This window comes from Zophobas morio, unplaced genomic scaffold, assembly GCF_036711695.1.
Source record: "Zophobas morio isolate AGI-343-1 ecotype UQ-CSIRO unplaced genomic scaffold, CSIRO_AGI_Zmor_V1 ptg000002l, whole genome shotgun sequence".
Taxonomy (NCBI): domain Eukaryota; kingdom Metazoa; phylum Arthropoda; class Insecta; order Coleoptera; family Tenebrionidae; genus Zophobas; species Zophobas morio.
The window spans coordinates 4,919,826-4,944,580 of record NW_026972107.1 but is presented as its reverse complement, the minus strand read 5'-3'; the positions used below and the strand labels follow the sequence as shown (position 1 = coordinate 4,944,580).

At 35.3% G+C, this 24,755-nt stretch overlaps 7 protein-coding genes and 3 pseudogenes across 11 annotated transcripts; 2 read left to right on the top strand and 8 right to left on the bottom strand.

Moving 5' to 3' along the window:
- The first annotated feature begins 3,170 nt into the window (after window positions 1-3,170).
- LOC135125306 (thymidylate synthase-like) lies at window positions 3,171-4,638 on the top strand. Its single transcript, XM_064050786.1, has 3 exons — window positions 3,171-3,406; window positions 3,461-4,232; window positions 4,334-4,638. The coding sequence occupies exons 1-3, from the start codon at window positions 3,186-3,188 to the stop codon at window positions 4,541-4,543; spliced, it is 1,203 nt and encodes a 400-aa protein (XP_063906856.1). The 5' UTR covers window positions 3,171-3,185; the 3' UTR covers window positions 4,544-4,638.
- Window positions 4,639-4,828: 190 nt separating this feature from the next.
- LOC135125335 (organic solute transporter alpha-like protein) lies at window positions 4,829-9,223 on the bottom strand. Of its 2 annotated transcripts, none has more exons than XM_064050844.1 (5): window positions 9,126-9,223; window positions 5,894-6,045; window positions 5,603-5,841; window positions 5,153-5,505; window positions 4,829-5,101 (listed from the first exon to the last, which is right to left on the bottom strand). In XM_064050844.1, the coding sequence occupies exons 2-5, from the start codon at window positions 5,978-5,980 to the stop codon at window positions 4,857-4,859; spliced, it is 924 nt and encodes a 307-aa protein (XP_063906914.1). In that variant the 5' UTR covers window positions 5,981-6,045; window positions 9,126-9,223; the 3' UTR covers window positions 4,829-4,856. The 2 variants fall into 2 exon arrangements, with proteins under 2 accessions (XP_063906914.1, XP_063906906.1); XM_064050836.1 differs by lacking the exon at window positions 9,126-9,223 and adding an exon at window positions 7,233-7,479.
- LOC135125311 (protein slit-like) lies at window positions 8,096-10,479 on the top strand. Of its 4 annotated transcripts, XM_064050798.1 has the most exons (3): window positions 8,465-8,548; window positions 8,591-8,655; window positions 9,254-10,479. In XM_064050798.1, exon 3 carries the CDS (start codon window positions 9,262-9,264, stop codon window positions 10,342-10,344), a length of 1,083 nt encoding a protein of 360 aa, XP_063906868.1. In that variant the 5' UTR covers window positions 8,465-8,548; window positions 8,591-8,655; window positions 9,254-9,261; the 3' UTR covers window positions 10,345-10,479. The 4 variants fall into 4 exon arrangements, with proteins under 4 accessions (XP_063906893.1, XP_063906868.1, XP_063906885.1 ...); XM_064050823.1 differs by lacking the exons at window positions 8,465-8,548; window positions 8,591-8,655 and adding an exon at window positions 8,096-8,157; XM_064050815.1 differs by lacking the exons at window positions 8,465-8,548; window positions 8,591-8,655 and adding an exon at window positions 8,674-8,895.
- LOC135125351 (cytochrome b-c1 complex subunit 8-like) lies at window positions 10,471-11,038 on the bottom strand. Its single transcript, XM_064050857.1, has 3 exons — window positions 10,928-11,038; window positions 10,656-10,820; window positions 10,471-10,607 (listed from the first exon to the last, which is right to left on the bottom strand). Exons 2-3 carry the CDS (start codon window positions 10,807-10,809, stop codon window positions 10,513-10,515), a joined length of 249 nt encoding a protein of 82 aa, XP_063906927.1. The 5' UTR covers window positions 10,810-10,820; window positions 10,928-11,038; the 3' UTR covers window positions 10,471-10,512.
- A 111-nt stretch (window positions 11,039-11,149) lies between these two features.
- LOC135137544 (1,5-anhydro-D-fructose reductase-like) lies at window positions 11,150-12,319 on the bottom strand. The gene is made up of 3 exons (XM_064067263.1): window positions 11,883-12,319; window positions 11,439-11,837; window positions 11,150-11,394 (listed from the first exon to the last, which is right to left on the bottom strand). The coding sequence occupies exons 1-3, from the start codon at window positions 12,261-12,263 to the stop codon at window positions 11,203-11,205; spliced, it is 972 nt and encodes a 323-aa protein (XP_063923333.1). The 5' UTR covers window positions 12,264-12,319; the 3' UTR covers window positions 11,150-11,202.
- A 215-nt stretch (window positions 12,320-12,534) lies between these two features.
- Window positions 12,535-15,192, bottom strand: LOC135136651 (aldo-keto reductase AKR2E4-like; annotated as a pseudogene).
- Window positions 15,193-16,461: 1,269 nt separating this feature from the next.
- Window positions 16,462-17,579, bottom strand: LOC135137466 (1,5-anhydro-D-fructose reductase-like). The gene is made up of 4 exons (XM_064067165.1): window positions 17,508-17,579; window positions 17,175-17,462; window positions 16,731-17,129; window positions 16,462-16,688 (listed from the first exon to the last, which is right to left on the bottom strand). Exons 1-4 carry the CDS (start codon window positions 17,571-17,573, stop codon window positions 16,497-16,499), a joined length of 945 nt encoding a protein of 314 aa, XP_063923235.1. The 5' UTR covers window positions 17,574-17,579; the 3' UTR covers window positions 16,462-16,496.
- A 349-nt stretch (window positions 17,580-17,928) lies between these two features.
- On the bottom strand, window positions 17,929-20,931 carry LOC135135834 (aldo-keto reductase AKR2E4-like; annotated as a pseudogene).
- Window positions 20,932-21,057: 126 nt separating this feature from the next.
- On the bottom strand, window positions 21,058-22,177 carry LOC135125300 (1,5-anhydro-D-fructose reductase-like). Its single transcript, XM_064050772.1, has 4 exons — window positions 22,106-22,177; window positions 21,773-22,060; window positions 21,329-21,727; window positions 21,058-21,284 (listed from the first exon to the last, which is right to left on the bottom strand). The coding sequence occupies exons 1-4, from the start codon at window positions 22,169-22,171 to the stop codon at window positions 21,093-21,095; spliced, it is 945 nt and encodes a 314-aa protein (XP_063906842.1). The 5' UTR covers window positions 22,172-22,177; the 3' UTR covers window positions 21,058-21,092.
- Window positions 22,178-22,526: 349 nt separating this feature from the next.
- Window positions 22,527-24,072, bottom strand: LOC135135037 (aldo-keto reductase AKR2E4-like; annotated as a pseudogene).
- Between the last annotated feature and the right edge of the window lie 683 nt (window positions 24,073-24,755).

The following is a 24,755-nucleotide window of genomic DNA, read 5'->3' as shown; positions in this document are numbered from 1 at the left end:
GTGTTAAAATGGCAACAATTCCCCTTTTCAAACTAATAAACAACTTAAAAACTAATCAAACATTTTTACGCTCGAAATTTGGCGCCAAACGCGCCCCCTACCGGCACCTGTGCAAACCCGCCGTAACGTCCCAAATTGGCAATATTGCAATTTTTCGCTCCTCCAAAATTTCGATTCTTCAATTATTCTATGTTCCAATTGTTCAGTTTTTGGCCTTTCCAAATTTTCGATTTTACGATTTTCCAGTTTCTCGATTAATCAATTTTTTGACATTTCATTTCTTTATTTCTCGACTTTTCGATGTTTTGATTTCTTTTCGTCTCGATTTCCCAGTTTTGGAATCATTCAATATTTCTATTTTTGTTTTTTCGAATTTCTAATTATAGATTTGTCTGGGTTTTTCAGTATTTCCATTTTTAAAATTTTTGATTTTTGGATTTTTCAGTTCGCCTATTTTTCGATTTTTTAATTTTTCGATCTTTTGATTTAGCAGTTTTTTGCTTGTATGGTATGTCTATTTCTGGATTTCTCGATCTTTTGAAATTTCGAGTACTTGATGTTCCATTCTTTCATTTTTCCATTTTCCCGATTTCTCATTTTTTAGATATTTTAGTTTTAGGATTTTCCAATTTTTTGATTATTCAATTTCCCGTTTTTTTAAAATTTTTTATTTCTCGTTTGTGTTTCGATATTTGATTTATCAATTTTCCGATACATATTTCAATTTTACGATTTTTTAAATCCAGAATCGCCCATTGAAAAATAGCACTTTCTAAAAATTTCAAAAAATTCGAATTTCACACCGAATTTTTCGAAAATATTGCTCCGTGACACTAAACACGCTATATTTTTGGAACCGACTCTTCAATTTTTCGCTTCTTCAATTCTTGATCCAATTTTTCAATTCTTCAATTTTTCGCTCCTTCAATTTTTCTATTTTTCATTTTTTCGAATTTTTAATTATAGATTTTTCAAACGTTTGATGTTTGGATTCCTCGATCTTGTAATTTTTCGTTTTATGGGTTTTTCAATGTTTCAATTTTTAAAATTTTTGATTTTTGAATTTTTCAGTTTATCTATTTACCAATTTTTGCGTGTGTGCTACTTCTATTTCTCGATTTCTCGACTTCTCGATCTTCTGATATTTCGATTACTTGATGTTTCAGTTTTTCAATTTTTCAATTTCTCGATTTGTCAATTTTTCGATACATATATATTTCGGTTTTGGGATTTTTCCATTTTTTGATTCTTCAATTTCCCGGTTTTTTTAAATTTCAGTTTTCCGTTTATTTTTTCGTTATTCGATTTATCAATTTTCCGTTACATATTTAATTCAGTTTTACAATTTTTCAATTCCAGAGTCGCCCATTGAAATATCGCATATTTTAAAAATATCAAAAAACTCGAATTCCACACCGAATTTTTCGAAAATATTGCCCCGTGACCCTAAACACGCTATATTTTTGGAATCGATTCTGTAATTTCTCGATTAAATTTTTCGCTCCTCAATTTTGCATCTATTTAATTTTTCGCTTTTTCAATTTTTGCTACTCAATTTTTCGCCTCTTCAATTTTTCGATTCTTGAATTTTTCGATTTTTCAGTTTCTGGATTCTTCAATTGGTTTTTCAATGTTTGCATTTTTAAAATTTTGGAATTTTTGAGTTTTCAATTTCCCTATTTTCCAATATCGCAATTTTCAAAAAAATCTCGAAAAACTCGAATTTCAGTCCGAATATTTCGAAAATATTGCTCGGTTACCATAAACACGCTATATTTTTGGAATCACCACGTCAAAATCTATTTCCCTGAACTTTCCGAGAACTTTTAGACAACTTTTTCAAAAATGACAATTTCCAATACCCTTATACAAATTCCCACATATTTTCGATGATTTTCGGAATTTAACTAAATAGATTTTCTTGTAGATTTCGGACCGCAGAAGTCACTTTCGGCCTCATTTCTTCGATAACTCCAACCATTGTTCAAATCAGACCCAAAAAATCCCCGAGATTCTTTAAAAATTCAAACGACTCAATTCAAAAACAAAATACACGAGGTCTTCGAAATTGCTTCAAAATATGTACTTCAAAAACAAGATAATTGTAAAAAAAAAATACATCGAGAATTACTCAAACCACCAAATGTTATCTTGAAAAACTGATGATTTTTATATGTTTTTTATACTATAAATTTATCAATGAATTTTAAGTTTATAAGCAAGCAATAGGAATCCAACTTGCATTTCACAGCCAATAAAATGATTGATCAAAACGAAATAGGGGTGGGTGGTTGGGCGGGGCCACTTTTGACTTGTAATATTATTCAGTCGTATTTTGACAAATACTCAGCCTCTCCACCCGCCCTTTATTTTCTTGGAGAATATGTCATTCGCCAAAATCAGTCTTATCTTACCAAGTATTAGCCCCGCCCGCCCACCCTCTGTTTTCTTAAAGGGTATGTGATTTGCCAAAATTAGTCTTTTCTTACCAAGCACTAGCCCTGCCCTCTATTTCCGTAAAAAAAAGATTACTCCCTGACGATAAATACGCTATATTTTTGGAATCAGGACGTCGGGATCTGTCGCTCCGAGAGTGAATTGCGTTTACGTAATGGGTTATTTAAGTATTGTAATAAAGGGCGCGGGCGGTACGAACTACCATTTTTGTACAATTATCACAAAATTATGGTGTTTTAAAAATAATCAATTATTTATAAACGTCAAAAATATTTTCGCTGTCACCTGTCAAGTCAACGTCCACTGCTACCAACGTAACAGTGCTCCTCCACAAAAAGCACCAACTTGATACGTAAAAATTCAATAATGACATTTATTATCATTTAAAAAAATCCATAAGATTACTATTAAATAATGGGCTTTTCTAAGAACCACTGAGCTCTCAAACCATTATTGACTAATTTTATTTGTTAATGTAAATAGTTCACGGTTTTTTTGGTTACTAGGAATTTATGGGACTAATTAAAGAGTAACCTTCGTCGTATCGGGAAATCTGATCCAAGAAAGTAAATCTGTAGATAAAAAAGCAACCGATAAATATAAGTTTATGTCTGGTATGTCTAGGGTCATAAAGTCTGCATTGATAAAAAAACTTCATAATCTTATTGCGTGACAAATATGCATTATAAAACAAAATCGTTACCGTACATTCCTCATTCCGTGTTAAAATGGCAACAATTCCCCTTTCCAAACTAATAAACAACTTAAAAACTAATCAAACATTTTTACGCTCGAAATTTGGCGCCAAACGCGCCCCCTACCGGTACCTGTACAAAAGCAAACCCGCCGTGACGTCCCAAATTGGCGGGAATCGCAGCTTGCACTCATCTCAAAATTTCACGTGTGTTAAAACTCCGTTTTGTGCTCATTCAACCTTCACAATGTTCAGGTAACCAAAAATACTAACCCCCATTGTAATTGTTGTCCACTTATCAACCTCCAGCACGTCGTCAACCCCTAACCAAAAAAGCTCCACCCTCTTGGTCGACGACCGCAAAGAAAACATCCCCGACAACGTGCAAGACATCGGCGACACTCACATCGAGAAAGCCCCGCGGCCCCACGACGAGCACCAATACCTAAACCACATCAAACTCATCCTCGACAAAGGAATCAAAAAATGTGACCGGACCGGCGTGGGGACTTACTCGCTTTTTGGGGCGCAGATGCGCTACTCGTTGCGCGACAACGTGTTCCCCCTTTTGACCACAAAGCGCGTGTTTTGGCGCGGGGTGGTGGAAGAGCTGCTGTGGTTCATCAAGGGGTGCACGAACGCCAACGAGCTCAGAGATAAAGGTGTGCATATTTGGGACGCTAATAGCACGAGGGAGTTTCTGGACTCGGCGGGGCTGCAGCACCGCGAGGAGGGCGACTTGGGGCCGATTTACGGGTTCCAGTGGCGCCACTTCGGGGCGGAGTACAAGGGGATGCATGCCAGTTATAAGAATCAGGGGATTGATCAGTTGGCCCATGTCATCAATACCATTAAGAATAAGCCGAGCGATAGGAGGATCATCATGTGTGCCTGGAACCCGGTGGATATTCCAGAAATGGCGCTGCCGCCTTGTCATTGCTTGGTACAGTTTTTTGTGGCGGATGATGAGCTGTCGTGTTTGTTGTACCAGAGGTCGGCGGATATGGGGCTAGGGGTCCCTTTTAATATCGCTAGTTATGCACTGTTGACTTATATGATTGCGCACGTCACGGGATTGAAGGTGAGTAAATAGAGGGAAAGTGGTGATGACGTCACGCCAAATGACAAGAAAAAAAGTACAGCGGGTGTTATCACTTGTTCTAACACACAAAATAATTTTAGCCAGGAGAGTTCATCCACACTTTAGGCGACAGCCATGTGTATTTGAACCACGTTGAACCCTTGCAAGAACAACTAAAACGGGTCCCGAGAGCCTTCCCCACTCTGAATATTAAAAGACAAGTGGCTAACATTGAAGACTTCGTTTTCGACGATTTCGAGCTCGTTGGATATAATCCCCACCCGAAAATCAACATGCCCATGGCAGTTTAAAGCACCAAAAGCTAGAATCTATATTTTATAAGTCGTACCAAATATGTTATACATCATTTTTTATTTTATATGTATTGAATAAAATACTTGAAGGAGTTGGTTTTATTTTTTAAAAACACAAACTCGCTCTTCGTGCCGTGGTGATTTTATCACTGGATTTAGATCATCGTAGACGAACTTATGCAAGGTCTTGATCTTTACTCAACGTAAAAATGGTAGTCGCGAGTGCAAGGCCAGACTGTCTATCACAACACAATTTTTATGTACTCTAGACTAAACCGACTATTTACAAAACATAAAAACGACTTTATTTTTATTCTTTAACGTCTAATGCGACGTTAATATGCCCATTTTTGCTAAAATCTAGTTTCAAATTCATGTTGTCGCAATTACTGTTGTTGTTATCACGGAACAATCCCGACGACATGATGCCCCCTATTGTACTTATTCGCGTAATTCCTTCACTTGTGTAATCCGTGGGTAAGACCCTCTTGTATATTCGCCTCGCTGCGTATTGCAACAAAACCATTTCTCCCAACATTAACGTATTATGAATCACTGAAAAATAAATTTGGTTACCTAATTACTTAAAACATAGTAATTACGTACAGTTACCGTAGACCGCAGGCGTGATTGGAGCCCTACAAGGCAAAACATTCCCCCACACTAAAACCCGTGTCGCTAAACCTTGCAGTTTTGCCAAAACCAGTACCATTTGCAAGACGATGAACTTGGCAAGCATCATGTATTCATCACCCAGAAACCCTTTGAGCAGATTGATGGTCATGGCCATCCCCCAGATACCAAAAAGTATCGAAAGTATGATTATGGGTTGTAGGTACATATAGTTGACTTGATACAAACTCTCCCGTTCGGCCCACATTACCAAAAGCACTAAATACACAAGCCCTTGCACCACCGGTAGTTGCAGCACCAACAAACGCAGCCTCTGAATCGTGTTCCTACAAACAACAATTAAATTTGAATTTGCCGCGAACTTCTCTCATTGGTTGAATTTGTAATACGCATGCGCACTAGCTCAAAATCGGCTATCCGTACTTTGTCACGTCTATTGGAGGCAGGAAGAAACAGCAAGGCCAGCAGCAGCACGGGGACACCCGCAGACTCAACGTCCCGGGTTTGACTTTCCGGATTAGTTGGGCTTCGCCCCCGCAGTACGAGACGAAGAGGCACCAGAGCTGGTACATTCCGGCCATGAAGACGCCTTGGGTTATGGCTTCCGAGAGTAGATGGGCTCTGGGGACTAAAATTGCGAAGTACGTTGCAACCGCGACAACCTGTAGAGTCATAGTTGTTGTTATTTAACTCGTTGTGAAATAAACAGTTTACCGGGTAAACTCCAATGACGAAAGCGGAGTGAGCTTTCACTCTAGATGGCGAGTTCTTCATGATGTAACTGAGGGTGTCGATGAGCATTGCTAAGACTAGGAGGACGGCGAGAGTCCCGAGGGACACTAGGGTGATTCCGTAGACATTTGTGGCTAGAAAACGAGAAACTGGTTGTAAAAAGATGTCGACATATAATTTCTGAAAAAAAATGGAGTTTTTTGCTTCTGGTTCCAAAATTTGTGAAAACTGTGTCATAGCGATTGGAAAGGCAAGTGCAATGTGGGTCTCTTGCATTATATTGCATAATGTTACAATAATTCTTGGTATTAAAATTTAATGATGAGTCGTTGGCATACTATTTTGAAAGAAATCGAATCATTCAATGACTTAAAAAAAAAAGATGGTACAAAATAATATGCAGGATAAAAAAATTGGTGTAACTTTTCAGACCGACTATTATTTTTACTATGCGTGTAACAATCACAAAAGTGAAACAGTTACAAAATCTACCAATTTGTTTAATCTTATTCCGCTTCACTGACCAAAACTCTTATTAAATAATTCAAGTTTGTTTTGCCCGAGGCAAGGTAAAGATTCCTTGATTAAAATTTCTCTCAAGAATGTGAAAGTAAACATCTCTTGATGTAATTCAAAAAAATTATAATTCATTAACTTCCTGCTCCAGATGACGACTCCGCGTTGTTTACTTCGCATGTGACCTCAACACTGTACAGTCGTACGTAAATTACAATTACACAAGACTTCGCGCCACCTTAATCACCGTAATGACTTATCTTCACGTATTACTCAAACTTCAAAGAACCTCTAATATTTACTAGAATCTATATGTAAATACAAACCTTGTATTTGTATATTAAGTACACGGCGTAGAAAGTGCGACATGCAATACCTATTATTGCTTCATTTTAGGAAGTCAGTTGATATTGAAAAAACAACGAAACGCTTAATGTCACAATGGAAATGCGTCCTGAAATTTCAGTGGCATCTTCAACCGCTGTTTTCTTTTACGTAATCTCGCGTCTGAAGAACGCGGCAGATCTGGTTTATGTAAGCACGTGGTTCAACAGGACGTAAAAAAGACGCGATAAATGTAGCACGACCGGAGAAAACAAGGTGAAAGTCAAAAAGTCCAAGAAAACTGAAACGCTTTTGATTTCGTACATCTTGCATAATCGGGGATTTTGAGCGCTCGATTACTTTAAGTAAAATTTTTTACCAATTGTGGTAAAAGTAGAGCACGGAGGAAGTGTATATCTAAGTCGTTGCAGCACTCGTTATCAATTAAGAATTTGTTAAAGGTGTAATTGTTTCCACATACCTGATAAGTACTGTGGTATCGAAGGTATAGCCCCCGATTCGCACGTACTTTGATTTCTATTTACAATATCCATTTTTACACTTTTCACACACAATTATTCACTTCCACGGATTCATGTTCGATTGATTTTTTTTCTTTGTCGTACACTTATTATTCTGCTTTAGTTTTGCGTTTACGTGCAGGGACTGGTCGTTCACTGGACATTCCACCAGCTGAAATGCATCTGAGAGGGGATTCGTACCTTAACTTTCTTTGGTTGCAAATATTAAGCAACTTATCAAAATTAAAGCGCTGGGGGAAATAAATACTATGTGGTGCCGCTGAAACTGGTTTAGTTAACATACTTTTATTTTATTGACCATTTATGTCCCTGTCAATAAATTTCATGTATTAAGAATATTGGAAAAACATCAAATTCAGTTTGTGAGTAATCAAACGAATAAAAGTGCCAAGGGAATGCATTTTTACTGGAGGTTTAACAACATTGTGCAAACTTCTGTTCCGTCCGTCTGTCTGTTGACGATTCTAGATATTAACATGAAAGAAAAGGGATTTAATTTTTATTCAAAGCGATAATTTTTTATAGTTGTTTATTTATATTGTATATAATAAAATACTTAAACAATCTGTGGAACCATTTATGCAGTAGATTTTAGAAAGACGTCATCAATTTTTTGAGGAAATTAATAAATAATTAAAAGATAAACAAAAAATAAACACAAGTGGGGGGCCATATTTACTTTAGGTTTACTCTGTTTCCAACTGAAACTCATTAGTACCCAATTTGTTTTTTACACGATAACATTTTAACACTTTTGGCTATATTTGGAACTTTTACGACAAACGCAAAAACATGTCTTAAAGTGGTAGTCGATGTGAGTCAAGTTGTTTACTACACTACTCAAGCAAGACCTGAAGGACACGTGTAAGTCGTTTAGAAAAAATAAAAAAAGTCAGTGTCCTAACGTGGAGCCTTGACAACAAAAATTGCATTGTAATTTTCGCTCCAAAACTTTGGCGCTGTTTTTGCAGAAGCGGAAAGTTTGTCCACAAATTCTCGGACTTTGTCAACGAACTTATTTTTCTGTGTACACTAAAAAAATTATATTAATAATAATAATCAAGCGTCTTTGCACCTAACGACGCACTCCGATTAAGAAATACAAGTAAAAATAGTTAATCTTATCGGCAATTTGAGTTTTGAAAAATCCAAGATAATATCTTGTATTAAAGAGAAGTGTTAACTTTGGTCCGACATATATAGGTACCTCCTACGAACCATTTTGTAAACATTTCAAGATTAAGAGTATCTAAAGGTGAGTAAACACCTAAGTTTCTCAATTCATTCGATTGATAAGATAAATCAGTAGAAGTTCCTGTCACATTTCCCACTAACGCGCCGAATTCTCCAAGTTTTCATTAGGTGAGTACAAACCGCTTTAAACATCATCGAAAAGTGCACAGCTTCACGTTTTCACTCTGTTCTTCGTCCGCGTTTTCGCGGAATCGTCAAAATAACAAAATGTTTTCCAAATGGGCGATAAAGTGTTATTCAAGTATTGCATTGTGTGACATTATTTTATCATAAAAAATATAACTGTATCAGATTGTCGGAGTTCTCGTCAAAATAACAATAGACACATGTAATCAAATCGTAGATTAGGTAACACAATTTTTCTAGGTAATTTTTAATAATAGTACTCGTTGTCTAATTATACAAACAATCTAAAATTATGTCGCACATCGTTTTCCACTAACTTAGTTTTTATATACTTCGTTCGTTTTCAAAAGCAGACGTTTCACTCATACAAATCATGCACTTAACTATACAGAAAGCATATTCTTTTGATCTTTAAGTGTACTTTAAGACTTTAGTTATTTCGTAATACGCACCTTATGGAAATTTAATAAACCTTTTAACTTTTAGTTTAAACTTTGTAAACGTCACTTTTAAAACTAAATGAAGTGTACCTAGTTGGACCCAAAAAAAAAAATAAATCTTATCGCTGCATTTGTTGCAGGAGATAAAATGATCCATATTGTGCTCCTAATCCTGGTCTTGCTGACTGAAACCCACGCCGGTTGTCCCCTAATATGCAACTGCACCGAGAATTCCATAAACTGCGTCTCCAAAAACCTGGAGAAAGTCCCTTCTTTCGAAAGCCTGGATAACAACCCCCTCATAATCGACTTATCCGGAAACTCCATATCCCTCATCGGCATGGACCACTTCAGCTTCGATAAAAGCGAGGAAGTCAAAGAAGTTTTCTTGAACAACTCGGGAGTTGTAGCAATCGAAGAAGCGGCGTTCGAAGAACTCGAAAACTTGCAAGAACTTTACTTAAGCGACAATTTGCTGAACGCAGTACCTGAAAATTTCCTCATACACAACGAGAACATGGTTTTGCTGGATTTGTCGACTAACTATTTCACCGACATGCCGAAAATTAAGTCGAAGAGTTTGGAAGTCTTCACGATTGCGAGTTCGGGGGTTTCGAACATACCCAACGGCGCTTTGGACGGGTTACCGAATCTGCGCATACTTTTACTTTCGCAGAATAATCTGAAAACCATCAATCCTGTAATCTTTGACCGCATGAGCAATCTTTTTTTTATTAGCGTGGCGTTTAACCCGTGGGACTGTAACTGTAAGACAATAAAGTTGTTTGATTACTTGATGGAGAAGAGGTTCGTTGATTTGACGGAAACCGTTCAGTGTAGGAACGAAAATAGGATGTTCGTGGATATTTATAGAGAAGATGGGGTAGTGGCGGCGTTTAAGGACCAGTGTGATAATTTTGTTATTATGGCAGACAGCGAGGAACCGAAAGAAATGGAAATTTCGCTGAAAAATCTGGATGTTGGGGATTCGGAAGTTCTGACTACTGCTACAAGCGAAAAATTGTCTGAAGAACCCGCTCCTGATATATATTTCAGTGACTTTTCCTACATTGTAATTTTAGGGATTTCAGTTTTCCTAAGTTTGCTCACGGGTGGAGTGTGCGGGAGTTACCTCACCTTCAGGTATATGAAACGAAACATAACACCGACCGAAAGTACAAAAGAACTACTCTGCAGACTTGAAGACAATGTTGTAAGATACAGCTTCTGATCATATTTCAGTGTTATTTTTTGTGTAAATAGTATTTATATTCTCTTTTTTGGGACAAATTAAAAATTTAACTGTTTTAAGTTATGTCTGAAATCCACTACCTGGGCAGTTGCTAATAAAACTAACTTTTCACTACTATAGCGTTTAATTTACTCTACAATCACTAATTTATTGATCATTTTCGTAATCAGCGGGATTTTTTCGCATTAGCCTCATGTGTTCCTTTTCCACTTGATCGTAGACCACGTATCCGATGGCCAGTGCTGGAAATTTACGTTTTATTTGGCTCTAAAGTGGACAAGGGGACTTACGGGGCACAACATATAGAATTTCTTCTCGAATGCGTCTGAGGGTGTTGGGAATTCCGTGTGAGAACAATCCAGAGAAGGCTTTAAGCTCGAATGGGGACAACCTGTAGGTGATGATGCCCCGAAGTTTGTACAACTGGCCAAAACCGTGCCCCATTGCTACTAGGACTAAAAGTGAGGTTATATTACATAATCACCAGAAACTTGTGAGTTGTACGTGCGCCAATATTAAAAATAAGACACTTGCTGTGGCTACATAGTACGAAAATACTTACATTTAGAGCAATTTACTTGGAATAAAAATCGATTTGTGCTAAATTTGACGTTAAAACTTAACCTAATTTGGCTTGAGTGACTTTGACACTTGACAGTTAACAATGACGGATCATGTATCAAACAAAACTTAAGAGGGCAACTGCAACTGCGTTAGTCGCTGTGTTAACTAGATGTCGCCTCTTTATCAAATAACAAACGACAATTGAAAAAATTTCAAAACATTAAAAAAAAATCAACTCTTTATTTAGATCAGTTTTTACTATTATAAACATCGTTAATATTCAATCCGAAACGGGTAGTGCAGGTGGTCCATGAAAGCCCTCATCGTGCATATCCTATTATTCCAGTTACATGAATCCAAATACACAACATCCTCAGGTTCCAATTGAAAGTCAAAAATATCAATATATTCACTAATCCTGAGGTTCGATACAGATTTAGGCACAACGCACAACCCTAAAGAAACCTACCGCAACAATATCTACATAGATAACAAACGCAAATACTCACAAGATAATTCAGAACGACTTGAGCGGCAGATTTGTTGTATTTGCGCCCGATTTGGTGAATGTTGTCATCTAAAACCGTGGTTTCGGGAAATATTAGAGTGCCAGGCTGATCGCTGAGTCCGAAGGGGTAGTAAGCCGACACAACAATATTGCGTTCTTTGCAGAACTGTATTAGTTTTTTTTGGCTGAATTGTGGGTGTACTTCGATCTGGTTGATCACGGGCTTGTACTCAGCGTGGCGTAGGATGCGATCTATTTGTTCGCTGTTGAAGTTGGCCAGACCTATGCTCCTGGTGTAGCCACACCTGAGGCAGTCTTCCATCCCTTTCCACGTTTCTAGGTAGTCGACGTCGCTGTAGGCCTCCTGGCCGTCGCCTAACGGGACAGTCTTGGAAGTCTCCTACACTATTAGTGTTAATTTTTCGAACGTTCAGAAATAACTTACGTTGAACCCGATGGGCCAGTGGATTAAGTACAAGTCCACGTAACTGAGCTTCATGTTTTTCAAGCTAAGTTTCAGCTTCTCCATGACTTTTTTTCTTCGGTGGAAGTTGTTCCATAATTTGGTCGTGATGAAAAGGTCTTCTCGCTTGATGACGTTTTCTTTGATTTTTGCTTTGATCGCTTTTCCGACTGATTTTTCGGTTCTGTGGATCCAGGCGCAGTCGAAGTGACGGTAGCCCGCGTCTATGGCGAATTTGACGATATTTTCTACATCATCTGGCTTAGGGAGCTTAGGATTAAATGGTGATTTGGTTACTTTGTACGTTCCTAAACCAATAACAGGAATGTAAAAGCCGTCGTTAAGTCGGATCGCCTTAGACATCTTACATTTTTCTACACGGATATTAGAAAAAAACGAACAGGTGATAACTTTTTATCTGGACACTAATCTGATTATTATCGTAATTAACTCTCGGAATTGTTGTTACTTGTTTCTATAGAACTTTAAATCCACTATCACTTTTCATGACTATTGATAAATACGAGCGCACTTTTCCATTAGTCAGGCTGAAGATATATAGCAGATGTTTATCTGCGACGAAGATATTTTTTTTATTAAACATGCTTTTTACAAATAAGAGTGCATTTAAAGTTCAAAGACTCCGTCTGCGTAAATGAAAAACAGTCCCGAACAATTGTTTATTAGCAATAGGGACGAACTTGATTAACAATAAAAAACTGTAGTGTGGGTGCGAGGAAAACTCGCTCATGGTACCAACTCTCTGGTTCTTGTCTTGTTGTTTTCGCTAATGTGCGGCTTGTGCACAGACCTTGGGACCACAGATATCCCCAAAGAAACCTACAATAGCACTTTGTGAAATAAACAACCTGTAAGAAATTATTACCAAGTAGTTCAAGACCACTTGAGCTGCACTCTTTTTGTATTTTTCGCCTATTTGTATCACTTTCGGGTCCAACATCGTAGGCGTTGGACCACCGGAGGTCCCGTGGTGGGCGCTGCGTCCCAGAGGGGCGTAACCAGTGACTACAATTTCATGTTCTTTACAAAATTTAATCAGATCTTTTTGGTTTAAGTTTGGAGTGACCTCCACCTGGTTGACCACAGGTTTAATTTTGCAGTGGTCCAGCAAGCGAGTGATTTGTTGTGGGTTGAAATTCGATACGCCGATGTTCTTCGCCAGACCCTGCTTGACGCAGTTTTCCATGCCTTCCCACGTTTCCAAGTAGTCGACGTTACTGTAAGATTTCTCGGGGTGGTGGGTTGGGCACAAGGGTGCGTTTTCCTGCGATTGAACTTTGATTTCAACCTTATCGTGAGATAAGATACGAAACAAATTGTTGAATGATGATAACAATCAACTGACCGTGAAAATTTCGCATTGAATTTGTAAGACGAAATTTAATGTGATAAATATCGCTTAAACATAAACAGTGACTTTTTTTGACCTATCCAACGTTACGTAATCAACATTAAGGGTCATTTTGCTTCAGTTTTAAGCTGTCACTTCTCGGTATTCTTTGATACTCTAGCACAAATTCTTTCTATACTGACCTTAAACCCAAAGGGCCAGTTTATGAGGTACAAGTCAACATAATGCAGCCCTAACAAAAAAAAATGAAAAATTGAAAAATTGCAAATCGAAAAATTCAAGAAACGAGAAACTGAAAAACATAAAATCGAAAAATTGAAAAATCGAATAAGTGAAAAAATAACAAAAATAAGAAACCCAAAAATTTGCAAAATATAAAAATTGAAAAAATCAAAAGTTGGAAAATTAAAATTTTAAACTTCAAAACTTGAAAAATTGCAAATCGAAAAACTGAAGAAAAAAAAAGAAAAATTCAAGCAAAAAATCGAAGCAAGGGAAGTTCTGTCGAAACAATTTTCGAGAGAATTTTTATATATTCAAGGTTATAGATTTTGACGTGCTGATTCCAAAAATATAGCGTGTTTAGGGTCACGGGGCAATCTTTTCGAAATATGCGACGTGAAATCCGAATTTTTTTAATTTTTTTAAAATTGAGATATTTCAGTTGGCGATTCTGGAAAACTAGTTAGAGTTAAAAATAGAATTCGCAAAATCAAATCTTATACTTTTTTGAAAAGTCTTCTTTCCCTTCGATCAATTTTTTGATATTAGAATTTTTCGTTTTTCCTTTTCGTCGATTTTAAATTTTTAATATTACAATTTTTCATTTCTTCATTTTCTTTCATTTTCAGTTTTTCAATTTTTCCATTTTACAATTTTTCATTTTTGGATTTTTCAGATTCTCGTTTTTATTTTTCGATTTTTCAATTTTTCAAGTTCTTGATTTTTGTTTTTCATATGCTCGGTTTTTTAATTTTCATTTTCTTGGTTTCATATCACAATTTTTCCTTTTTACAATTCCTCTATTTTTTCAATATGTCTTTCGATTTTAATATTTTAAAATTGAAAAATCAAAAACTGAATAATTAAAAATTGTAAACTGGTGAAATTCTTTCAAAGCCAATAAGAATGAATGATGGAAACGTAATAGGGTTGGGTGTACTAGGCCCGCCCACCCGCCCTCTATCTTAGAGGATCTGTGATTTGCTAAAATCCATCTTACCTTAGCAAGTATTAACAAAAAAAATTGAAAAATTGCAAATCGAAAAATTGAAGAAACGAAAAATTGAAAAATCCAAAAAGTGATAAATTAAAAATTGAAAACTCGAAAAATTGCGAATAAAAAAATTGCAAAATCTGAAAACTGAAACATCCAAAAATTGGAAAATAGAAAACTAAAAAATTTAAACATGAAAACTCGAAGAGTCGCATATCTTAAAAACGAAAAAACAAAAAGAAATGAAAAATTGAAAAACTGCAAATCGAAAAATTGAAGAAACGAAAAACTGAAAAAAATAAAAATGCAAAAACAAAAAATAAAATCGAAACACTGAAAAATCGAATAAGTGAAAAAATAACGAAAATAATAAATCGAAAAATTAAAAAATATAAAAATGGAAAAAATCAAAAGTTAGAAAATTGAAAATTTTAAGCTTGAAACTCGAAAAATTGAAGAAAAAAAAATGAAACTTTATTTTTTATTTTATATTTTTTTTTTTTCATAAGCAAGTAGTAGCTCCGTCCACCGATCCCCTCTTTATTCCAGTGACTACTCTTAATATTATTCAATATTATTTTCGCAAGTACTAGCCCCACCCACCCACCGTATATATTCTTAGAGGGTATGCGATTTGCCAAAATTAGTTTTATCTTAGAATGTACTAGGCCCGCCCACCCGCCCTTTATCTTTTTACACGACATGTGATTTGCTAAAATCAGTTTTATCTTAGTAAGTACTAACCAAAAAAATTAAAAATTAAAAAAATACGAATCGAAAAATTGAAGAAATTAAAAATTTTAAAAATTAAAAATTGAAAACTCGAGAAACTGCAAATAAAAAAAAATGCAAAATATGAAAACTGAAATATCCAAAAATTAGACAGTCGAAAAACTGAAGAAACGAAAAACCGAAAAATCCAGAAAGTGAGAAATTAAAAATTGAAAACTGGTGAAATTCTTTCTTCAGAGCCAATAAGAGTGAATGATGAAAACGGAATAAGGGTGGGTGGGAGGGGCTTCTTTTTACTTTGTTTTAAATCTTAGATTGCACCGCTTATTAAAATAGAATTCAATTTACATTTTACAGTAAATAAAATAAGTCAGTCTATTTTCTCATAGGGAATGGGAATTGTCAAAATTTGTTTTATCTTACCATGTACTAGGCCCGCCCACCCGCCCTCTATCTTCTTATAGGATATGTGATTTGCTAAAATCAGTTAGCAAGTACTAAGAAAAAAAAAAAATGAAAAATTGTAATTCGAAAAATAGAAGAAACGAGAAACTGAAAAAATTAAAATTGAAAAACCAAAAAATAAAATCGAAACACTGAAAAATCGAATAAGTGAAAAAATAATGAAAATAAAATACCGAAAAATTGCAAAATATAAAAACTGAAAAATCAAAAGTTGGAAAATAAAAATTTTAAACCTGAAAACTCGAAAAACTCCAAATTGAAAAAGTGAAGGAAAGAAATGAAAAATTAAAGCAAAAAATCGAGGCGAGGAAAGTTCTGTCGCAATAATTAATTCATTAATTAGTTAAAATATAATTTTAACGTAAATTAGCAAGCATTTTTATATTTAATAGATTTAAGGTGTCCTTAAAAAATCTCTAAAATTTAAAAAATTTTTAATTGGCAATATTATTCATTAAAGAAATTAGTGAGTTGTAGGTGCGCCAATATTAAAAGTAGCACACTTGCTGCGGCTACATCGTACGAAAATACATAGATTTAGAATAATTTACTTGGAATAAAAATCGACTTGTGGTAAATTTGACGTTAAAACTTAACCTAATTTGGCTTGAGTGACTTTGACACTTGACAGTTAACAATGACGGATCATGTATCAAACAAAACTTAAGTGGGCAACTGCAACTGCGTTAGTCGCTGTGTTAACTAGATGTCGCCACTTTATCAAATAACAAATGACAATTGAAAAAATTTCAAAATATTAAAAAAAAAATCAACTCTTTATTTAGATCAGTTTATACTATCATAAACATCGTTAATATTCAATCCGAAACGGGTAGTGCGGGTGGTCCATGAAAGCCCTCATCGTGCATATCCTATTATTCCTGTTACATGAATCCAAATACACAACATCCTCAGGCTCCAATTGAAAGTCAAAAATATTAATATATTCACTAATCCTCAGGTTCGATTCAGACTTAGGCACAACGCACAACCCTAAAGAAACCTACCAACAATATCTACATTGATAACAAACGCAAACACTCACAAGATAATTCAGAACGACTTGAGCCGCAGATTTGTTGTATTTGCGCCCGATTTGGTGAATGTTGTCATCTAAAACCGTGGTTTCGGGAAATCTTGGAGTGCCAGTCTGTTCGCCGACTCCGAAGGGGTAGTAAGCCGACACCACAATATTGCGTTCTTTGCAGAACTGTATTAGTTTTTTTTGGCTGAATTTTGGGTGTACTTCGATCTGGTTGATCACGGGATTGTACTTAGCGTGGCGTAGGATGCGATCTATTTGTTCGCTGTTGAAGTTGGCCAGACCTATGCTCCTGGTGAAGCCACACGAGAGGCAGTCTTCCATCCCTTTCCACGCTTCTAGGTAGTCGACGTCGCTGTAGGCCCCCGGGCCGTCACCTAACGGGACAGTCTTGGAAGTCTCCTACACTATTAGTGTTAATTTTTCGAACCTTCAGAAATAACTTACGTTGAACCCGATAGGCCAATGGATTAAGTACAAGTCCACGTAATTGAGCTTCATTTCCCTCAAGCTAAGTTTCAGCTTCTCCATGACTTTTTCTCTTCGGTGGAAGTTGTTCCATACTTTGGTCGTGATGAAAAGGTCTTCTCGCTTGATGACGTTTTCTATGATTTTTGCTTTGATGGCTTTTCCGACTGCTTCTTCGTTTTCGTGGATCCAGGCGCAGTCGAAGTGACGGTAGCCAGCGTCTATGGCGAATTTGACGATATTTTCTACATCATCTGGGTTAGGGAGCTTAAGACCATTTGATAACAGTTCAAACATACACAATTTGCTTACTTTGTACGTTCCTAAACCAATAACAGGAATGTAAAAGCCGTCGTTAAGTGGGATCGCCTTATACATCTTGGATTTTTCTTAACGGATATTAGAAAAAAACTAGCAGGTGATAACTTTTTTATCTGGACACTAATCCGATGATTATTATTATAAATTACCCTCAGAATTGTTGTTATTTGTTTCTATAGAACTTTAAATCCACTAACACTTTTCATGACTATTGATAAATACGAGCGCACTTTTCCATTAGTCAGGCTGAAGATATATTATAGCAGATGTTTATCTACGACGAAGATAATTTTTTATTAAACACTCTTTTTACAAATAAGAGTGCATTTAAAGTTCAAAGACTCCGTCTGCGTAAATGAAAAACAGTCCCGAACAATTGTTTATTTGCAATAGGGACGAACTTGATTAACAATCAAAAACTGTAGGGTGGGTGCGAGGAAAACTCGCTCATGGTAACAACTCTCTGGTTCTTGTTGAGCGAATCCAAATAGGCGACGTCCGCGGGCGCCAAAGTAAAGTCAAAAATGTTGATATTTTCGCAAATGTGCGGCTTGTGCACAGATCTTGGGACCACGGCGATCCCCAAAGAAACCTATAATAGCACACTTTGTGAAACAATTAACTTCTAACAAATTATTACCAAATAGTTCAAGACCACTTGAGCTGCACTCTTTTTGTATTTTTCGCCTATTTGTATCATTTTCGGGTCCAACATCGTAGGCGTTGGACCACCGGAGGTCCCGTGGTGGGCGCTGCGTCCCAGAGGAGCGTAACCAGTGACTACAATTTCATGTTCTTTACAAAATTTAATCAGATCTTTTTGGTTTAAGTTTGGAGTGACCTCCACCTGGTTGACCACAGGTTTAATTTTGCAGTGGTCCAGCAAGCGAGTGATTTGTTGTGGGTTGAAATTCGATACGCCGATGTTCTTCGCCAGACCCTGCTTGACGCAGTTTTCCATGCCTTCCAACGTTTCCAAGTAGTCGACGTTACTGTAAGATTTCTCGGGGTGGTGGGTTGGTCACAAGGGTGCGTTTTCCTGCGATTGAACTTTGATTTCAGCCTTATCGTCAGATAAGATACGAAATAAATTGCTGAATCATGATAACAATCATCTGACCGTGAAAATTTCTGACTAAATTTATAAGACGAAATTGAATGTGATAAATATCGCTTAAACATAAACAGTGACTTTTTTGACCTATCCAACGTTACGTAATCAACATTAAGGGTCATTTTGCTTCAGTTTTAAGCTGTCACTTCTCGGTATTCTTTGATACTCTAGCACAAATTCTTTCTAATTATACTGACCTTAAACCCAAAGGGCCAGTTTATCAGGTACAAGTCAACATAATGCAGCCCTAACAAAAAAAATGAAAAATTGAAAAATTGCAAATCGAAAAATTCAAGAAACGAGAAACTGAAAAAAATTAAATCGAAAAATTGAAAAATCGAATAAGTGAAAAAATAACAAAAATAAGAAACCCAAAAATTTGCAAAATATAAAAATTGAAAAAATCAAAAGTTGGAAAATTAAAATTTTAAACTTCAAAACTTGAAAAATTGCAAATCGAAAAACTGAAGAAAAAAAAAGAAAAATTCAAGCAAAAAATCGAAGCAAGGGAAGTTCTGTCGAAACAATTTTCGAGAGAATTTTTATATATTCAAGGTTATAGATTTTGACGTGCTGATTCCAAAAATATAGCGTGTTTAGGGTCACGGGGCAATCTTTTCGAAATATGCGACGTGAAATCCGAATTTTTTTAATTTTTTTAAAATTGAGATATTTCAGTTGGCGATTCTGGAAAACTAGTTAGAGTTAAAAATAGAATTCGCAAAATCAAATCTTATACTTTTTTGAAAAGTCTTCTTTCCCTTCGATCAATTTTTTGATATTAGAATTTTTCGATTTTCCTTTTCGTCGATTTTAAATTTTTAATATTACAATTTTCCATTTCTTCATCTTCTTTCATTTTCAGTTTTTCAATTTTTCCATTTTACAATTTTTCATTTTTGGATTTTTCAGATTCTCGTTTTTATTTTTCGATTTTTCAATTTTTTTTGATTTTTGTTTTTCATATGCTCGGTTTTTTAATTTTCAATTTCTTGGTTTCATATCACAATTTTTCCTTTTTACAATTTCTCTATTTTTTCAACATTTCTTTTGATTTTAATATCTTAAAATTGAAAAATCAAAAACTGAATAATTAAAAATTGTAAACTGGTGAAATTCTTTCTTCAGAGCCAATAAGAATGAATAATGGAAACGTAATAAGGGTGGGTGTACTAGGCCGGCCCACCCGCCCTCTATCTTCTTAGGGGATCTGTGATTTGCCAAAATTAGTTTTATCTTAGCATGTACTAGGCCCGCCCACCCGCCCTTTATCTTTTTACTTGACATGTGATTTGCTAAAATCAGTTTTATCTTAGTAAGTACTAACCAAAAAAAATAAAAATTAAAAAATTACGAATCGAAAAATTGAAGAAATGAAAAATTTTAAAAATTAAAAATTGAAAACTCGAGAAACTGCAAATAAAAACAAATGCAAAATCTGAAAACTGAAATATCCAAAAATTAGACAGTCGAAAAACTGAAAAATTTAAAAACGAAAAATTGAAAAATTGCAAATTTAAAAACTGAAGAAACGAAAAACCGAAAAATCCAAAAAGTGAGAAATTAAAAATTGAAAACTGGTGAATTTCTTTCTTCAGAGCCAGTAAAAGTGAATGATGAAAACGGAATAAGGGTGGGTGGGAGAGGCTTCTTTTTACTTTGTTTTAAATCTTAGATTGTACCGCTTGTTAAAATAGAATTCAATTTACATTTTACAGTAAATAAAATAAGTCAGTCTATTTTCTCATAGGGAATGGGAATTGTCAAAATTAGTTTTATCTTACCATGTACTAGGCCCGCCCACCCGCTCTGTATCTTCTTATAGGATATGTGATTTGCTAAAATCAGTTAGCAAGTACTAAGAAAAAAAAAAATAAAAAATTTAAAAATTGTAATTCGAAAAATTGACGAAACGAGAAACTGAAAAAATTAAAATTGAAAAAACAAAAAATAAAATCGAAACACTGAAAAATCGAATAAGTGAAAAAATAATGAAAATAAAATACCGAAAAATTGCAATATATAAAAACTGAAAAATCAAAAGTTGGAAAATAAAAATTTTAAACCTGAAAACTCTAAAAACTCCAAATTGAAGAAAAGAAATGAACAATAAAGCAAAAAGTTAAGGCGAGGAAAGTTCTGTCGCAATAATTAATTCATTAATCAGTTAAAATATACTTTTAACGTAAATTAGCAAGAACTTTTATATTCAATAATAGATTTAAGGTGTCCTTAAAAAATCGCTAATAAAATTTAAAAATTTTTTAATTGGCAATATTATTCATTACCATGACGGATCATGTTTCAAACAAAACTTAAGCGGGCAACTGCAACTGCGTTAGTCGCTGTGTTAACTAGATGTCGCCACTTTATCAAATAACAAATGACAATTGAAAAAATTTCAAAACATTAAAAAAAAATCAACTCTTTATTTAGATCAGTTTTTACTATCATAAACATCGTTAATATTCAATCCGAAACGGGTAGTGCGGGTGGTCCATGAAAGCCCTCATCGTGCATATCCTATTATTCCTGTTACATGAATCCAAATACACAACATCCTCAGGCTCCAATTGAAAGTCAAAAATTTTAATATATTCACTAATCCTCAGGTTCGATATAGACTTAGGCACAACGCACAACCCTAAAGAAACCTACCGCAACAATAGCTACATAGATAACAAACGCAAACACTCACAAGATAATTCAGAACGACTTGAGCCGCAGATTTGTTGTATTTGCGCCCAATTTTGTGAATGTTGTCATCTAAAACCGTGGTTTCGGGAAATCTTGTAGTGCCAGTCTGTTCGCCGACTCCGAAGGGGTAGTAAGCCGACACCACAATATTGCGTTCTTTGCAGAACTGTATTAGTTTTTTTTGGCTGAATTTTGGGTGTACTTCGATCTGGTTGATCACGGGCTTGTACTTAGCGTGGCGTAGGATGCGATCTATTTGTTCGCTGTTGAAGTTGGCCAGACCTATGCTCCTGGTGAAGCCACACGAGAGGCAGTCTTCCATCCCTTTCCACGTTTCTATGTAGTCGACGTCGCTGTAGGCCCCCGGGCCGTCACCTAACGGGACAGTCTTGGAAGTCTCCTACACTATTAATGTTAATTTTTCGAACCTTCAGAAATAACTTACGTTGAACCCGATGGGCCAGTGGATTAAGTACAAGTCCACGTAATTGAGCTTCATTTCCCTCAAGCTAAGTTTCAGCTTCTCCATGACTTTTTCTCTTCGGTGGAAGTTGTTCCATACTTTGGTCGTGATGAAAAGGTCTTCTCGCTTGATGACGTTTTCTATGATTTTTGCTTTGATGGCTTTTCCGACTGCTTCTTCGTTTTCGTGGATCCAGGCGCAGTCGAAGTGACGGTAGCCAGCGTCTATGGCGAATTTGACGATATTTTCTACATCATCTGGGTTAGGGAGCTTAAGACCATTTGATAACAGTTCAAACATACACAATTTGCTTACTTTGTACGTTCCTAAACCAATAACAGGAATGTAAAAGCCGTCGTTAAGTGGGATCGCCTTATACATCTTGGATTTTTCTTAACGGATATTAGAAAAAAACTAGCAGGTGATAACTTTTTTATCTGGACACTAATCCGATGATTATTATTATAAATTACCCTCAGAATTGTTGTTATTTGTTTCTATAAAACTTTAAATCCACTAACACTTTTCATGACTATTGATAAATACGAGCGCACTTTTCCATTAGTCAGGCTGAAGATATATTATAGCAGATGTTTATCTACGACGAAGATAATTTTTTATTAAACACGCTTTTTACAAATAAGAGTGCATTTAAAGTTCAAAGACTCCGTCTGCGTAAATGAAAAACAGTCCCGAACAATTGTTTATTTGCAATAGGGACGAACTTGATTAACAATCAAAAACTGTAGGGTGGGTGCGAGGAAAACTCGCTCATGGTAACAACTCTCTGGTTCTTGTTGAGCGAATCCAAATAGGCGACGTCCGCGGGCGCCAAAGTAAAGTCAAAAATGTTGATATTTTCGCAAATGTGCGGCTTGTGCACAGATCTTGGGACCACGGCGATCCCCAAAGAAACCTATAATAGCACACTTTGTGAAACAATTAACTTCTAACAAATTATTACCAAATAGTTCAAGACCACTTGAGCTGCACTCTTTTTGTATTTTTCGCCTATTTGTATCATTTTCGGGTCCAACATCGTAGGCGTTGGACCACCGGAGGTCCCGTGGTGGGCGCTGCGTCCCAGAAGAGCGTAACCAGTGACTACAATTTCATGTTCTTTACAAAATTTAATCAGATCTTTTTGGTTTCAGTTTGGAGTGACCTCCACCTGGTTGACCACAGGTTTAATTTTGCAGTGGTCCAGCAAGCGAGTGATTTGTTGTGGGTTGAAATTCGATACGCCGATGCTCTTCGCCAGACCCTGCTTGACGCAGTTTTCCATGCCTTCCCACGTTACCAAGTAGTCGACGTTACTGTAAGATTTCTCGGGGTGGTGGGTTGGGCACAAGGGTGCGTTTTCCTGCGATTGAACTTTGATTTCAACCTTATCGTGAGATAAGATACGAAACAAATTGTTGAATGATGATAACAATCAACTGACCGTGAAAATTTCGCATTGAATTTGTAAGACGAAATTTAATATGATAAATATCGCTTAAACATAAACAGTGACTTTTTTTGACCTATCCAACGTTACGTAATCAACATTAAGGGTCATTTTGCTTCAGTTTTAAGCTGTCACTTCTCGGTATTCTTTGATACTCTAGCACAAATTCTTTCTATACTGACCTTAAACCCAAAGGGCCAGTTTATGAGGTACAAGTCAACATAATGCAGCCCTAACAAAAAAAAAATGAAAAATTGAAAAATTGCAAATCGAAAAATTCAAGAAACGAGAAACTGAAAAACATAAAATCGAAAAACTGAAAAATCGAATAAGTGAAAAAATAACAAAAATAAGAAACCCAAAAATTTGCAAAATATAAAAATTGAAAAAATCAAAAGTTGGAAAATTAAAATTTTAAACTTCAAAACTTGAAAAATTGCAAATCGAAAAACTGAAGAAAAAAAAGAAAAATTCAAGCAAAAAATCGAAGCAAGGAAAATTCTGTCGAAACAATTTTCGAGAGAATTTTTATATATTCAAGGTTATTGATTTTGACGTGCTGATTCCAAAAATATAGCGTGTTTAGGGTCACGGGGAAATTTTTTCGAAATATTCGGCGTGAAATCCGAATTTCTGGAATCTTTTTAAAATTGGGATATTTCAGTTCGCGATTCTGGAAAACTAGTTAGAGTTAAAAATAAAATTCGCAAAATCAAATGTTATACTTTTTTGAAAAGTCTGGATTTATTTCCCTTCGAGCAATTTTTTGATATTAGAATTTTTCGTTTTTCCTTTTCGTCGATTTTAAATTTTTGATATTACAATTTTTCATTTCTTCATTTTCTTTCTTTTGCAGTTTTTCAATTTTTCCATTTTACAATTTTTCATTTTTGGATTTTTCAGATTTTCGTTTTTATTTTTCGATTTTTCAATTTTTCAAGTTCTTAATTTTTGTTTTTCATATGCTCGGTTTTTTAATTTTCATTCTCTTGGTTTCATATCACAATTTTTCCTTTTTACTATTCCTCTATTTTTTCCACGTTTCTTTCGATTTTAATATTTTAAAATTGAAAAATCAAAAACTGAATAATTAAAAATTGTAAACTGGTGAAATTCTTTCTTCAGAGCCAATAAGAATGAATGATGGAAACGTAATAAGGGTGGGTGTACTAGGCCCGCCCATCCGCCCTCTATCTTCTTAGAGGATCTGTGATTTGCTAAAATCCATCTTACCTTAGCAAGTATTAACAAAAAAAAATTGAAAAATTGCAAATCGAAAAATTGAAGAAACGAAAAATTGAAAAAATCCAAAAAGTAATAAATTAAAAATTGAAAACTCGAAAAATTGCGAATAAAAAAATTGCAAAATCTGAAAACTGAAACATCAAAAAATTAGAAAATCGAAAAACTAAAAAATTTAAATATGAAAACTCGAAGAATCGCATATCTTAAAAACGAAAAAACAAAAAAAAATGAAAAATTGAAAAACTGCAAATCGAGAAATTGAAGAAACGA